This window comes from Pagrus pagrus (genome assembly GCF_965226575.1).
Source record: "Pagrus pagrus genome assembly, chromosome: 3".
Taxonomy (NCBI): domain Eukaryota; kingdom Metazoa; phylum Chordata; class Actinopteri; order Spariformes; family Sparidae; genus Pagrus; species Pagrus pagrus.
In genome coordinates, this window is record NC_140187.1 from 14,026,643 (window position 1) to 14,041,933 (window position 15,291).

Genomic DNA, 15,291 nt, shown 5'->3' on the forward strand with positions numbered 1-15,291 from the left:
TGACATCTCACAGTACATAGACCACAACTGATTTCTCCAACTTGCTGTGTCACCGCTGCGGGCTCAGTGCCAGCTGGTGGTAGGGCCACTTTAGTTTGTATTCATTTGCTTAAGGTGTGCATTTATCACACAGTCAGCATTACGCAACCACGTACACACTGCAGTAAATGCCGAGCGCAGGTTTGAATGGAGGGATAATTAATGACTTCCACTAACAGAAAAAAGTTGCGTGTAGCCATTTCGTAACTCAGCATCAGATTTCGGTGGGATTATAAAGAACATTTTCACCACATTGACCATAAAATCTAGATTATATTTAGATGTTTGTCAAGCGTGATACCACTTGAATAGATTATTATAAACCTGAGTAATGAATCTAGTTTTGAACCAAGATTTTAAAATGGTATACCCACTTTTATGATCAATGCAGCAGCTAAGTAGAGAAACCGTTTCACATCTAAAACAGTGACATTAATACAATATACAGTAAGTGATGTAACAATGTACAAGGCAAGCTAAATGTAATACATCCAGCCGCAACAGGCGGAAATAAACACAGAGGAGAAAAGAGACTAGGTTTTAAAACGTATGAGATCGTTTATCAGGTTTTGCAATGAGTTGTGGAAACATATCACCGATACAATAGATACATAAACACATTATGGAAGGAAAGTACATTTGGAATTGCTTCATAAAACACACGTCATAAAACCACAAGTGGAAAATTTGTTTCGCGTTGATGCCAATTTTCCTTTTGATTGATTGGTATGTTGGTGCAAGCTGTGCGACTCATTTGTAGAAGTTGTAGAGCAAACCAAAGTTGTTCGATTTAATATCACATGCAACTAAGTAAAACAGGAAAGTGTCACATTTGAAAAGCTGGGCTAGGCTTGGTGTTTCTGCTTTGTAGAATGATGTCAGAATAGTTGCCGCTTATATTTCTGTTAATTTACAAATAGATCGCTGTAATGGGACTTTGGAGACTGAATCTCAGTGCTCTCTTTGAATCAGACATATCAAATTTGCATATGTGTTCAGAAAATAAATCATATGAATCGCTGCTTTTCTTTGTTGTTTACCTAAGAAAATGTAAAGCGAAAGTCTTTTAAAATTTCACAGTAGATGGACTGTACATTTAATGCTTGTACAGTATGTGTCACGGGCATGTAGTCCATGAGCGTGTTGCTGATCCATGTGCTCATTTTTACTGTATCTGCCTGCCTGTGTCTGTCCGTACGCTAATGTGTGTTGTTTCTGTCTGTCTGTTTCCTTTCCCAGCCATTCGTTTTGGCCGGATGCCCCAGGCGGAGAAGGAGAAACTGCTGGCTGAGTTCTCATCCGACATGGAGCACATGCACCCTGAGGCAGCAGATCTGAGAGCTCTGTCCCGGCATCTGTACGAGGCCTATCTGAAATACTTCCCCCTCACCAAGGCCAAGGCCAGGGCCATCCTCTCTGGGAAGACCGGCGATAACGCGGTAGGCAGCACTGCTTTAATTCTACTCTACTTTTATATATATTTTTATGTATAATGAGGAGGAGTACTGCATATTTCTTGCTTATAGATTATATTCACAGGTTACTGTCAGTATAGTGTGTACTGTACAACACATTTTACACTCATCTTGGCTGTTTGACGAGTTTCTCCGTCCCTCTTGGCTTTTTCTCCACCTTTATAGACGTATATTGTGCGAATTTGACCAAAATATGAATGTTTTTTTTTTGTGATTTTCAGTCTCAGAATATCACAAGTAATCCAACCACCAGACAGCACATATTGTCCATTTGTACTTAAACATAACCAGTCAAAAAGAGCAATATAGCAGAGCAAAAATCACATAATTTTGTATGCTTCCAAAACTCTAATGATATTACTTAAAAACACCTTTTTTTATTATGTAAAATCTCAATATCTTCACTTACACATGCATTATATCAGAGATAGAATTTAAGTTGTGATGGTGGTAAACAATACAAATTTAAAATTGAGGAGTTTGAAAACTTTAAACATATTTTTTGCCAGCATTGGCTTCATGTTACTGCATTCAGTTTAGTTCAAACAAGCTCTTTTATTGCTGCTCCAACAGGAAAAGTGGACCGACTTGTTTTCACACGTCTTGGCTGTTAGAAACATCTCAGGTTACAGTGGTCAAGCTATGCAACAGGATAATACGGCCTCTCAGGAGTCTGATTTACAGTAATCGCTTCAACATTCCCACTCAAAATGTCAAACTAATTTTTTAAGACATTTGGTAATTTATACAAGTGAATGTGTTGGCCAAAACCGTCAAAATCTGAGATATCATCTGTATCTTTGTTTTTGTACTTAACGTTTTGAGATATTGAATCTCAGAGTTTCAAAGAGGCTTAATCAGGAAATTCACATCAACTAAATTACAGTTGGCAGATAAAAGAACAGTGTGGTGACTGTTTTATAATGGCCTACAGTGTATATAAAAGCAATATGGAAAACATGGAGTATAGTTATTGTTATTCCAACTCAATGTGAAAGTAACAAGTGATCAAATAATTCAGTGATCTGTTAAATGTTATCAAACGTCTGATTCAAATAAATATATAGGATTATTACTACATAACAGTCTCACCTGACCAACTGACCCTTTTTTCACAGGTGCATCCAAGCACATGGATCAAGCGCTTTACATTAAATTCAATTATAAGTCGATTTGTCTCGTATGCACTGAAAAATTCAAATGAAGGTGTCAATTACAAGCTCCAATAACTAAGGACCAACTGTACAAGCAGAGTTTTTCCTGTTTCTCCTGTTTCCTGCTCCTCTCTGTTAGGTCAGATGAGTTCAAGGCTTCGTTCATCTGATTGTTATGACTGTTCATGACACAGCGAGAGCAGCCAAATGGCTCTGAATCCTCTGTTGATTCTTGATTATTTACCAAACCACAGAGACCCTCCTGAAACAAAATCGAAGTCAATGATTTTATCTTTTGTCGAATATTTACATGCTTCCACATATGTGGCCTTAATATGAGTTGATGTATAATCAGACTCAAGTCTCACCGTCAGAGTGTAAAAAATAAAGAAAAACTTTTACAATTCTTCCCCTAAATTAGTTTGACCAAGAACCCTTTCTTTTGTTCAATGAATTAGACGGTAAAGGTGGATAACTGTGATGTTTCTGTGATTTGCGTGATCACGTGTAACCTTCAACCAGACAACTATCAACCACCTCGTTAGATAAACAAACCTAATTACCATGATGCAGATATGGCAACCTTGGCCAGATAACTCGGTCGTAGAAAGGTGTTTTTTTGACTCGTGACTCAACTTTTGTGGCAATGATTCATTTTTAAACAAGAAAATGAACATGAATGATGCACTCACGGAAGTCAAGTCAAGTACAGTCAATCTGATTTCCCCAAAATCACAAATCACGTTAAACACTTATCAGGGTAAAAAGTGTAAAAAACCTGAGGTAGAGCCACAGAGGAGGGAGAATGTGGATCCAGGATGAGAAGTAGAAGGTAGTTAAATATAATCTAAAAGTTTGCTAACAATCGCTAACATTATCACTGTTCACTAAGTCTCTGGCAGCAAACCCACTGAGTGTAATGAATGGAGAATGGGTGTGTTTCGATGCTCATGAATCAAACTTCTCAACAGAGAATTAATGTGCTATTTATTGTTTAAAAGCTGAATGGGTTTATTTTAAAACTGGCAACCTCGATCTTCCTTCTTAGACTAATAGATTCCTGCACAGGCAGCACATGTACCAAAAAAAATCACTTACATAAGGAGTGATTTTTCACATCATAACATTTGGTGAGAACTGCTTGCTTTACTTCCCTGTAGGATCTCTCATTATTCATTTCACAGTATGAAAAAGGAAGATTTGCGTATGTGAATGGTGCCATTCATCGTTCAGGCCGGTGCATGTCTGTGCCCGTGTTTTAACAGTGAGCACGACTTTAACTCAGTTAAGCTTCATTTACCTGGAGATGGTGTTTTTGTCTGCCTCGGCCTGCAGCTAAGATTTATTTACTTTGTCCATCAGACGTATGGGATGTGCGCTGCTTGCTTTTGCAGGTCTGATGAATGAGCAAAGTGCATACACAGTATATTTGATTACATTTGTAGTTCACATGTCCTCAGAGGACCCGCGAGGTGCTGACACTGTTTCTTTTTTTTCCTTTTTTTGTCTTCTCCGTTCTTTTCTGCCCGCTCTTTCTTATTCTGTCATGTTTTTTTGTTTTTTTTTCTCCTCCAGCCCTTTGTCATCCACGACATGAAGTCTCTAATGGAAGGAGAGCAGTTTATTAATTGCAAGCAGATACCCAACCAGGAGCACCAACAGCAAACATCCGCTCTAACAATCGGACATGGAGGTTAGAAGTGCAAAATACTCTTTGTCGTGATGTGAAGTCTGTTTTTCTATCATTTAACTTTCCATCATTCTGTTTATCAATCCATTAATATAAGCTCATAATCAAGCTGCCATTTTGTTTCACATCATTATTCACTATTTAAATCCCTGAAAAAAGTCTAGCTACTAAAACTTAAGATGTTTTTAGATGTTACTTGATGATTTGATGGAGTCACACATGCAAAAACACATTTTTATTCTCTTTTTGTAAAATCAACATTGCATCTCACAATGTTCCCTTCCTTGTTGAATGGGCTTTAAATTTCTGAACATTACACAACACTGGTCTAGTTTTTCTTGTAATCCTGCGACTGAACTGCCTTACTGTGAAGTTAAGTGTTTTTTTCTCATCTGATTTCAGGTGTCACAGGAGCTTACCTGGGATCAGACCATAGCGGTATGGACGCTGTGGAGCTGCGTTTCTTCCAAAGCTGTCAATCACGTTCGGCCGAAGCGGTGAGAGAAGTGACCGAGTTCGCCAAGAGTATCCCAGGATTCATCGATCTGGATCTCAATGATCAGGTGAGAGGCATGAATACTGCTGCTGGATTTACCATCGTTCACTCCAGTCTGTCATCAATGATTTTGTTGTTCACTCTGTACAGAGATGATTTATGACTGAAAAAGATTTAATCAGCATCAGCCCCTCACCTCAACCCTTAACCCTCTTCACAGGTAACTTTGTTGAAGTACGGCGTGATCGAGATCTTAATCATCATGATGGCGCCCCTGATGAACAAAGACGGGACCCTCATCTCCTACGGACAGATCTTCATGACGCGAGAGTTCCTCAAGAGTCTCAGGAAACCCTTCTGTCAAATGATGGAACCAAAGTTTGAGTTCTCGGTCAAGTTCAACACGCTGGAGCTAGACGACAGCGACATGGCGCTGTTTCTGGCTGTCATTATCCTCAGTGGGGGTGAGTGTTGTAGGGTGTGTTATAGATATTATAGATCATATTATAGATCATAGTAGCCAAGGAGGAGTCTTAGTATTCATTAAGATATAATTCAATACCAGGCAAATGTTAAATATAAAGCTGCAGCCAGGTGAGAGTAAGCTAAGGTTAGCGTAGAGAGTGGACACGGGGAAACAGCGTCCAGTAGTCTGGCACAAAACCCCACTAAAATGCAACGTGTCATTAATACTCTGTAAGATTTAAACAAACAACATACATACGATCTAACATGTTAGTGTGAGGGAACCAGGGCAACACTAACTTCCAGGTTGACCTACAAAAATACGTCTCTCAATAAGCATATTTCCCTAAATGTCTCGCTATTTGCTCTTTACAGCCCTCAGTGCAGAATGATATACAGCAAGCTGTCAAGGATCTTAAATTTCTTTTACAAACGTACATGATATTTCTTACAGACAAGTTCACTGTGAGTATGAAGTGCTGTCAGTTGGCTCCTGTCCAATCCCATTTATCAGTTTTCTTGGAGGCACGGGATGTAATTGCTGTCGCATTTTTCTCTCTCACGCACTGCCGTATTAAAATCCAAACTGTGTGGTCTAATATTGCCGGTTTGCATGTGGCTACTTGATAAAAGTCTGGCCTTGACCTGATGATGGTTCAAATCAGAAATTTAAGTCAATGATTAACCTGAAATGACTGAGATTACAGCTTGAAACGAAGATAAGGAAGGTTTTGTAAATAGCAATATCGCAGCTTGGTTTGGTAATAAAGGACGGCTAAATTAGGGGATTTCAGCCAATAGATATTAAATGTGTAGTTGTTGGCACCTCTCAATCACATTTTCACATCCTTCCATCACTGATTTGTCCTCCCTGTCTTTGTCATTCGTCCAGACCGTCCAGGCCTGCTGAACGTGAAGCCCATCGAGCAGCTTCAGGAGACGGTGCTTCACTCTCTGGAGCTGCAGCTGAAGCTAAACCACCCAGAATCTCTGCAGCTGTTCGCCAAGCTGCTCCAGAAAATGACGGACCTGCGTCAGATCGTCACCGACCACGTCCACCTCATCCAGCTGCTGAAGAAGACGGAGATTGACATGTGCTTACACCCACTGCTGCAGGAGATCATGAAGGACTTGTATTAGACTTTAACAAGAGGAGGAAAAAAAAAAAGGACAAGCCGCGAAAAGTGTGAAAAAGGGAAGAGAGAGATTTTATTTTTGAAATCATGACTTGTGAAATTAGATGAGAAAGCACTTTGTGCTGCTGGTGTGTTAAAAGAAAAAGGGAGGTAGCCAGACAGGCTGACTGAAAATGAGAAAGAGATGGGGAGGAACAGGAAAAGAGAAATCAAGGAAAGAAAGACAGAATCTCAGTGTTAGATCTTGTCTAGACAGCAGCATGTGAATAACTTGCGGTGCACAGTCATTTAGCCACTGCTGAGCCTGGACATTTTGTGAACGAGTGGGCTGCCAACTTAAATATGAAACTAGCGCGTAATGCAACAATCCGGACGAGCGTCTGTGACTAACTGAAAGAGCGGGGACTTTCTGATTGGCGAGCGAGAGCTTTAAATTGTGAGTGCTCGACACAGCCTGCTTCAAGTGCCGTAAGGAGAAATGTATCACTGTGAATATCTTACACCATGTGTCACACAGGAGAGTGTGTGTTATTCGTGTGCAGCTTATCTACACGCTGAGTTACAACCGTCACAGGCAGCAGCAGTGTGTACGTGTTTCAATACCTCTGTGAACACGCACAAACGCAGGCTCGCGCATACACAACACAATGAACAGACAGAACATTTTCTGTTTTGGCATCAGGGTGAAGGTGCTATCTCTTTGTAATCAGCTTTATCCAAAGACAGAAATCAGATTATTGCCTGTAACATATTTCGGTGTCGGTCACCTGCAGAAACTGTGAGAAAGTGTGAAGCCTACGAGGCACATTACCGTGACAGAACAGTATATGCCATATAGTGCCTTTTAAGATTGTTTCCTTTTTTTTTTTTTTTTTTTTGCCGTTTTTATCTCTTTTTGTGAAATGAATGCCATTTAAAAAACATTAGATTACACATGTATAATGTAAAATATATATTCATGTATATAATTTTTATATGGATGAAACTGTCAAACACATTTGGCTTTTCAGTTTTATTTCAAATCTTTGCAAAAAAAAGTGGTTGAACTTTACTATGAAATTATTTTGTATAAATATATACTTCTTTCCAGCAGACAAAGGGAACGGGTGAATACCAGCAAGGGGAGAAAATAAATTTGATGTAAATAAAATATTTTCTAACTTTTTATTTGATTTCTGGCTCTTTTCTGTCTCAGGCCTTCCTACACGTGTACTGTCAAAAGACATGTCTTAATAGCGTCTTGTCTTAAAAGCATTCCAGTCACCCAAATTCTTGGAAATCTGCTTTGCAGTCATTACATCAGCTGTCCTCAGTGTCTCTTACCAAACACACTCACGCACACGCATAACACGCCCAGTTGGAATGATTGCAACATCTGAACTCTGCTGAACTGCGCCAGAAGGCCAAAGTCTGTGGATACAGATTTGATCAGCAAGCAGGGAGGTGGGTTTTTTTTTTGTTTTTGTTTTTTTTAAAGAGTTTGATACTTTTCTACCACACACCATCTTTTATCCCTTTTTTAGACACATTTTACAGAAAGATTAAGGACAGAGAGAGGATCGCACGCAATAACAAGGTCAGAGTCAAACTCAGGACATCAACCTGTCAGGTCACCTCAACACGCAGGTTCATTTACACAGAGCTTTCCTATTGTCGGGCTTTTTGCCAAGTTACAAGTCTTTCAGTACAAAACAAACACATGTTTTCTTCTTCGCTGACAGCCGACGCTTCACTTCATATGAAGAATTTACGCCCAGATCCACCTTTGGGACCAAGCTCTACAAACGTGAGGATCAGTGAGAATAACATACTAGTCAGTAGAAGCCAGTGGTCCTATGAATCATATTAAAACACCTTGTTAATGTGTACTTTAATTATATATGATACACAGTAAGTACTTTATCTATAGAAACATTTTTATGACTGCGGTACTGAATGTGAAGTTCAGAGATCATTTTTCCTTTAAACTCATACTGCTGAAACTGTCTCTAGGCAGAAAATATATAAATCAATAAACTCTCAGATATCTACAGAACAATTATCAGGTGAAAACAAGCCACATATGTGTTTGAAAAGTCGTATCAGAACATACATACTTGTTTTTTCAGATATAATTTATGGACCTTGGTCTTCATTTTGAGGTTTCCCCCTGTGTCCTGTGTGGAAACAGGAAACAGCTTCATCTGGTCGCTATATCGTTTTCTTATACAACTGTTAGATTAAGTCGTATATCTTTCTACTAAGGACCTCAGCGTTTGATCCAAACTGGAAACACCTACAGATCTGGGTCTTCGTCATGGCCCTCAAGTTCACTGACCTCACTTAAGCAGGAAAAGACGACTCTCATCAGGATCGTTTTACCGATTTAGACGCAGTTGTACATTTTATTTTAAGGGGCTTTTATATTGGGAATCATATCTAATTATTAAATTCACTAGCATCAAAATACGTCCTCCCCCGTCTCCTTTGTGTGTGACGTTGAACAGCTCAGCTCTCATGAAGAAGAAACTTTATTTGATCACATACTGTATCATAATGTGTACAACATAGTGTAACTGCCACTCTAGATTGAAGACAGTGCCTTGGTCAAGGGTACCGACTGGCTGATTGACCTAGTGTGCATGTTTTGATGGTGGGGGAACAGGATTTGAACCCAGGACCTTCTTGCTGTGAGGCAATAATGTTAACCACTGGGCAATTGAGCTGCCTTAAAGACATGACAGATGGATCGACAGGGTTACTTAATTTTAAAACAGTTAGTTTGTCTGTTCTGGGCTACTGTAGTAACCTGACCCGCTCCCTCTGTGGATATAAAATACTCAATCAAATCAAAAATTCTTCAAAAAATCGTATTTTTAGGTTATTATACTCTAATGAAAAGATAATTATGAATAATATATTCTATATAGCTGCCCCTACATTGCACAAACTGGACCTTTAAATATTTGGAAATGGGTGTAAGAGGCATAAAGACTTTCAGTTGTCTTGGGGAAACGATGAGGTGTCATCTGTCTCTTGTGGATCTTTTTCGGAGGACAGTCATAAAAGATCTGATCGGGAGTCAGAGGAATATGTGTGAGCTGTGAAAAGGAGGAAAGAAGAAGGAGAGAGGCAGGCCGTGAGAACGCAGCAGCTGGAAGGAGAAGTTTGGCCCCTAAAAATAAGCCTTTCACTGGCAGAAGACGGTGGGGGGGTTTCTGGCTCTGACCCGGATGGTCCTCTTGGATGGTTGATGATGATGGTAATTAAATGTGTTCTTTATGCCGAGTCAGCATATCCTCACTTTGTTACGGCCGGTCTCTGCTGACCGAGCCCTGCCAAGATTCCTGAGCTAATCTGCCAAATAATTTTCAGAAAGTATATTTCTGCTGTTTTGTCCGCGCTCGCAGGGCCAAGTCCAAAGATAGCGGCCGTGATTTACACGGGGAAGTTTTGTTTTTGTTTGATTTCCTTCAGAAACAGCAGCTTCGCTTTGTGTCCTCTTTTGTTTTAGTATCAGGGAGGAATTTTACTCCCACTGGTGTGTGATACCTGATATGTGTGTATGTGGGTTCAAGTACAAGCTTTGTTTCTGAAGAGATACACCTGCCACTGTGAGACGAATACAGCTCTGGAGAATTGATTCTGTTTAATCTGCTGTTTATATAGAAAACAACGCCGGAGTTTAGATGAAGGCAATTAATGTTCTTGTGAGCTTTTTAGACCTTTGGAAGAAGAAATAATGTAGATAATTCACTTGTAAAAAGAGTGTACTGTTTGTTCTTAATGTAAAGTAAACTAAAAAGGTTGAAGTGTCTTTTATAGTTCTATTTTTCTTCTGTATTTTCTACTTACTTGCTCAAGTCCTACAATAATAATGTGGTATATGGTATTAAGTATTAAGTAGATCTCTATGTGTGTCTTGCGGCAGTTAACCGCATTTCATACACCCCTTCTTTAAATATAGAATTAAAACTACACTTAAAGACTCTAAAGTCTTGTTTAATCTAGATTTGACGGTGCCAATTTGATTAATGTGTAATTTAATATTGCCCAACATGAAAAGAATCAGAAACTCTTGATATGAAACTGGGTGTAAAGACACCATCCAGTTGCGTGCCGTGTAGAAAGGCTCTCGTGAGTCGTTCTTCCGCCCACCAACATTTTTTCAGACATTGTGTGACTTCAGTTTAGATTGGCAGGGCTTACGCCACATCACACCACCTTTGTCAGGTGGATTTTTTCCAAGTGATTCATTCATTCGCCCACCCTTTAATATCATTAACCGCATCTTGAGAGGAAAGTGAGTGATGAAATGTGACCTGGTTGAAGCCGTACTGTCATGTGACTCAGATGAGGTCATTGCTGATTGACAAAGTCATCAGTGAAAGGACTGATAAAAATCAGTCTCTCTCCTCTTTGTATTACAAAATAAACATGTAATATGAAGTAATACATCCTCAACTTTTGTAATTTTTAAGATCAATGTTAATTTTTTGGAAAAGCATTTTTCCTGGAAGAGACTTCTTCGTGATATCAAGTTAAAAAGAAGCACAGGTTACGCACCAGGGAAATAATAAAGGTTAAGAAGATTAAAGATAAAAAACACTCAATCACAATCAAAAAATTTTTTATTTTTTTTTACAAAATTGCTCAACAGTCATTGTTACGAACACTTTAAATAAGATCACATCTGTAAAACCGTCTTTCATTTTACGGGAATAGGTTTGGAAAATGTGTTTACTCGCTTTCTTTCCGAGAGTTTGATGCGATGATCTGTACCACTCTCATGTCTGTACATACACATGAAGTGACAATTAGCTTAGCATAATAAATGGTCTATAGTGCTTTTCCAGTTTACTGACAGCTCGAAGCACTTTACAACACACAACAGTTTCATTCACCCATTCACACACATTCACACACCGATGGCTCAAGGATACTTTGACAAGCAGCAGTTTAACTGTATTAAACAGACGAGATAAAACATGTTAATTAATCGAGCTTAATGTGCTGTTAGGCAGATTTATACCTTTGGAACAAGCCAGACTAGTTTCCCTTTGTTTCCAGTCTTTATGCTATGCTAAGCTAACTGTTTGCTTGCTCCAGATCCTTATTTGAAGGACGGATATGAGAAGAGTGGTTTCAGTCTTCTCATTTGACTCTCTGCAAGAAAGTTCTCAAAGTTTCTGAGTGCGACGCCGCTGTCCTAAGTACAGATCCCAGGTCTGTAACAATTTGTCAGACGTAATGTAGGTTGAGCTACAAAAAACAAAACTCATGACATCATAACCATGTTATATGTTGAAAACTTGTATGTTGAAGTAAACACGTATGAAACGCTGTGATCCTACCCTCTCACTGAAGTTACATGGTGCAGAAACAAGTGACAGAGACACCATTCACTCTATTACAAGACACTGAACCATCAACATTTTTTTAGAAGCTGTTATTTTAAGTTTAAGAACTAACACAGTGTTCCTTTAAATACGTACGACTTGTTTACCAAAGCTGCCTGCACAACATTGTCACTATCTCTGTTCATCAAGGTGTCGTGCATTTTTCTGTCAAACTCATCTCTACCAGCCTGTTACTGAGCTCAGATTGATGTGGAGGAGTCTGTCAAGGTTGTCTTTTTGAGGAGGCCCTTCAAACTTCAACTTTATCGTAATTCTACTCTCGTCTCAGAGCTAAAATCTCAGCAAAAAATGTAGCTTAAATGTCTTGAGGGTGCGCCTGAAAGTAGCTAATGTACCATCTTCTCAAAGCCAAAGTTTGAAGGAGGACACACTCGTTCTGGAGGGGACTGGGTTTCATCTATTTTTCAGTTTTGTTTGTTTGGTTGGTAGTTCTGGTTACAGTAGTTCAGACTGATCTGGGCCCTTTTAGCCCAGTTTTACCCAGCAGGACGTCCACAGGGAGAATCACAGCGTGCCAGGGACAGAAAAAAAAAAAACCCTGGCACTGGAGTCTCGATTTTTCTCCCCATGACCAGCACAGACAATCATGGAGTCACAGGGGAAGTTGAGAAAATGTCTGGGTATGATTCATCAAGTGAGATTTTGTAAAGATGACTGATGGATAAAAAGATCTCTGATGGAGGTTTATTGGTTCATTATTTTCTGCAAACAGATTAACTTGGGAGATCAGATAATGGTGCACTTCAGTTAAAATTTCAATACGTCCCTCTGGACCAAAGTGATCAGTAATAGATATGTTGTTTGATTGACAGCTCTGATGTACTGTAAAGTTGTGTAATGTCTCCCTCTGCAGGCTGGAGAGTACCGAACCTCACAGCAGGGAAGCTTTCCTCTGCAAACCAACCCAAATTTACTACACTGTAGTGACCTGGCCACACATCCTGTCTACTGATTTAAAAGAAAAAATATTAACTGATATTAACACAGCAGATCGGCCCTGTGCTGTAGTGACGGCTCATGAACGAGTCGATCATCGGAGGTCAGAGGTCGAAGATGGATCTTAGGAGTGAGTATCTGAACATCACATCTATCTAATGATTACAGATTGTCCACAAACATACATCGACTTGGAGGAGTTGCAGCACCTCAGTGGCTGTTGTATTGTTTCAGCTGGTCAAGCTGAAGAGGGAGAGGAACAATACAGGCCAATAACAATAATGTAGCTGTCAGGACTGTGAGGGAGGCAAGGTCGGTGAGGCGATACAGTAAACAGGCCAGCCCAATTCCTTTCCATGGCCTCCTGGCTTAACTGGACGAAGAATGAGAAGTCAAGTTAAAGCTGGACTCTTTCACGCATTGAAATACTCAAAATGAGGAAATGTTGATTAGCGTTGAATGGGTCAACGCAGGGTCAAATCTTAAGTGCCTCTAAAAATCCTGATTTTTTTTTAGATACAGTTTTCTTTCACTATTTAGTGTAAAGATTGATTAAAGACAATCATTAAACAGATAGCAAAACAATCACAAAACCAAACATACCACGTAAAAAAAAAAAAGTAAAAACAGAAAAAAGACAAGTATAAATATAATTCCTGGAACATAAAGTGAGGAGACTCAAGTTCAGCGAGGTCACTTTGTGTCAAGATGTTGCAGAGGAGATAGTTATTTTTGTTTGTGTAAGCCTGTTTTCTACACTACACTCCGAACAAATATAACTGCTGCTAGATGAAGCTGTGGTTAGCTAGTTAGCTCAGTTAGCCGTGCAGATAGAGGGCTGGAAGGAGAGCACAGAGCAGCGAGACAGAGAGTTGATGTCAATTAAAACTACTAGCACAGTAGCTTTTCACCACTGGGACGAGGTTTTCAGGCCAAAGGGGATAAAGCAGGGAAAGCTGGCGGGGAGCGGAGACCAAAACCATAGCCAGACGAGCGGCGACGGAACCTCTCGGTGAATATGGCCGGACCAGGACCCAACACAACAACCAGGAGCTAGAATAAGGACAGGCATCACTCGGAACCCACCTCCAGAGACCGGAGCTTTGCTATCAGACTATCGCCTCTGGACAGAACTGGCCCGGGCTAGCTGGTTAGAATGCTAACTTCAGTGGACACTGTCACTACTCAATTTCTAACATGTTGCACCTTTAAGAGTTAGAGTTTGAACACCATGTGTTATTTGTACATAAAATAAAAGAGTTCAGCTTCAGGACATCATCATGTATCTGTTGTAACATTGAGAGCAAGAGGAGAAAGTTTGTGTCAGGTGATTTGTGATTTGATGACTTAATGACTTGATGACATTGATTTTGTGCTACTCTTTCTGACCGATTCCCTGATTACATACGGGAAAAAAACAATGTGAGTTGTGTTGAATTTTTTCCAAAGCACCTCAGCTTCATGTTTTTTAATTTGCTCCTTCGGAAACCAAACATTAGTCATGTTCCCACGACACATTTGATTCAATCATCTGAAAAGAATTCAGCTCTTTTTAGCACATCCAGTTTAATTTAATGTACCCGGCGTTGAAGTCATAATGAGGTGCTGAAATCACTCCATTGTGCCTTTTTACACACACAGCAGCCTCACGAGAACAATCAAGTGATCAGAAGTAATTTCTCCCACTGGACCATCAGAGTTTATGAGTTTGATTCCAGAGATGTGATTTTCTCTCTCTCACAGCTCAGTGGGGCTGTTTGTGCAGAAGTTAGTCTACTGTTCAGTGAACAGGTCGACACTACTCTGCCTCTGACTGTGTGCGGTCCTGAATCTGTTAACGCTGCCTGGAAAAAGTGACTCAAGTTGGCGTTTTGCTCACAGTGCAGAACATGTCGTGTTCTGAACATGTAAACTAATCTGATTTATTTAGAGAAACATCTGATAGAAGAGATTGAACAAACTAACAGCATTTCAGATTTGTTATTTAAATCAAGAGGCCTTTTCACAGAAGGCAGGTGTCTACATGTTGACTCACTGTTACCCGGACAGTAACATAGACCAGAGCCATCAGTGATGATATTAGTAACACCTGAGGTTTGTCTACTATGACAAGTCTTTTTTGTTTTCCTGGTTCTTTATTTCAGATTTAGTCACTGTGGTAGCCTGCATAGTCATATCTTCACCAGACACAGTTTAAAAAATCTAAATCAGAATTAGAATAATTTATACATACAAGCAATTTGACTCTTGATTAACAGTACGTACTTACCGGAAGTCCCAAGAACAATTTACAGGGTGATAGAAAACGACATTCAACATAAAGCTCTTTTATCAGTATAAGTAGGTGGAAAAAATAGGTGTATGCGTACAGTAAATACATCATTACAACAATAACCTAATCTATAAGGTTTAGTTTCGTATGCTATCTGGCTGTGGTGGTAATGTTTTCACTGTGGGGTCCATCACTCCTAGATGAATGTAGAGGAAACACTGGGGTAGTA

The 15,291-nt window shown here is 39.6% G+C and overlaps 1 protein-coding gene across 4 annotated transcripts in view; it reads left to right on the top strand.

The window, feature by feature from the left end:
• Window positions 1–7,620, top strand: part of pparg (peroxisome proliferator-activated receptor gamma) — a 34,009-nt gene extending 26,389 nt beyond the window's left edge. For all 4 annotated transcript variants that reach the window (XM_084348964.1, XM_084348965.1, XM_084348962.1 and 1 more), the window contains 5 exons: window positions 1,279–1,478; window positions 4,244–4,361; window positions 4,761–4,921; window positions 5,075–5,318; window positions 6,212–7,620. In XM_084348964.1, the coding sequence (XP_084205090.1) occupies window positions 1,279–1,478; window positions 4,244–4,361; window positions 4,761–4,921; window positions 5,075–5,318; window positions 6,212–6,459 (971 nt within the window). In that variant the 3' untranslated portion in view covers window positions 6,460–7,620. The remainder of the gene's footprint in view (window positions 1–1,278; window positions 1,479–4,243; window positions 4,362–4,760; window positions 4,922–5,074; window positions 5,319–6,211) is intronic.
• Window positions 7,621–15,291: the final 7,671 nt, after the last annotated feature.